Source organism: Stegastes partitus, unplaced genomic scaffold, assembly GCF_000690725.1.
Source record: "Stegastes partitus isolate 25-593 unplaced genomic scaffold, Stegastes_partitus-1.0.2 Scaffold1840, whole genome shotgun sequence".
In the NCBI taxonomy this organism is placed as follows: domain Eukaryota; kingdom Metazoa; phylum Chordata; class Actinopteri; family Pomacentridae; genus Stegastes; species Stegastes partitus.
The window spans coordinates 132670-133643 of NW_007579571.1; the positions used below are offsets into that span (position 1 = coordinate 132670).

The following is a 974-nucleotide window of genomic DNA, read 5'->3' on the forward strand; positions in this document are numbered from 1 at the left end:
CACACCTGTAACACACACCTGTAACATATAAACCTGTAACACACACCTGTAACACACACCTGTAACACATAAACCTGTAACACACACCTATAACATATAAACCTGTAACATATAAACCTGTAACATATAAACCTGTAACACACACCTGTAACATATAAACCTGTAATACACACCTGTAATACACACCTGCAACAATCAACACTACAGGGTGTGTGTGCGTGTGCGTGTGCGTGTGCGTGTGTGTGTGTGTGTGTGTGTGTGTTACCGTTGAGCGGCTCCTTGTAAACAACACTCTCCAGACTGAACAGCAGATCTCCAGTCTGAGACGCTGACAGCAGACGCAGCATGAACAGGACAAGCAGCATGTTAACATGTTCACATGAACATTCATGTGTTCACATGGAGCAACTACAGGTTGGTGTTACTGCAGTTTAAACAGTTTAAACAGAAGCTGAACATCACCACAAAGATTAGAAAACAGCAGATAAGAGAAAACGGTAGAGAGCAGCAGAGGTCACTCAGAGGTCAGGGAGAGGTCAGGGGTCATTCAGAGGTCGCATGTCTTACCTCGACGTGCAGCCAACTGCAGCGCCTCCTCGATGCGTTGCAGCTCTCTCTGCTTCAGCTCCTGCAGGTAACGCTCCTCCTTCGCTGCATCGTACTTTATTGCTGACAAACAGACAAACAGTAAAGCCACATCAAGTTTCTACCTTCACCTGGTCTCAGTAGAGCTGCAGGTAAACACCTGGTTACTGCTTTTGACAACATAACCCAGTTTTTTCATCGACGTATTATCGTAAAAATCAGGAACATCCTGTCTCAGAGTGATGCTGAGAAACTAGTCCATCATTTAGAACTTCTAGACTGGACTGTTGAAGTTCCTCATTATCAGGATGTCCTAATAACTCTCTCAGAAACCTCCAGCTGATCCAACATGCTGCAGCTGTTGGTGCTGGTAGTGCTACAGTTGCTGC

The 974-nt window shown here is 45.3% G+C and overlaps 1 protein-coding gene across 1 annotated transcript in view; it reads right to left on the reverse strand.

The window, feature by feature from the left end:
- The window catches only part of vps13c (vacuolar protein sorting 13 homolog C), a 99797-nt gene that overhangs the window by 92855 nt on the left and 5968 nt on the right, over positions 1-974 (reverse strand). The window contains exons 5-6 of the mRNA XM_008302577.1: positions 568-669; positions 266-328 (exon numbers count right to left, since the gene is read on the reverse strand). Coding sequence (XP_008300799.1) covers positions 266-328; positions 568-669 — 165 coding nt within the window. The remainder of the gene's footprint in view (positions 1-265; positions 329-567; positions 670-974) is intronic.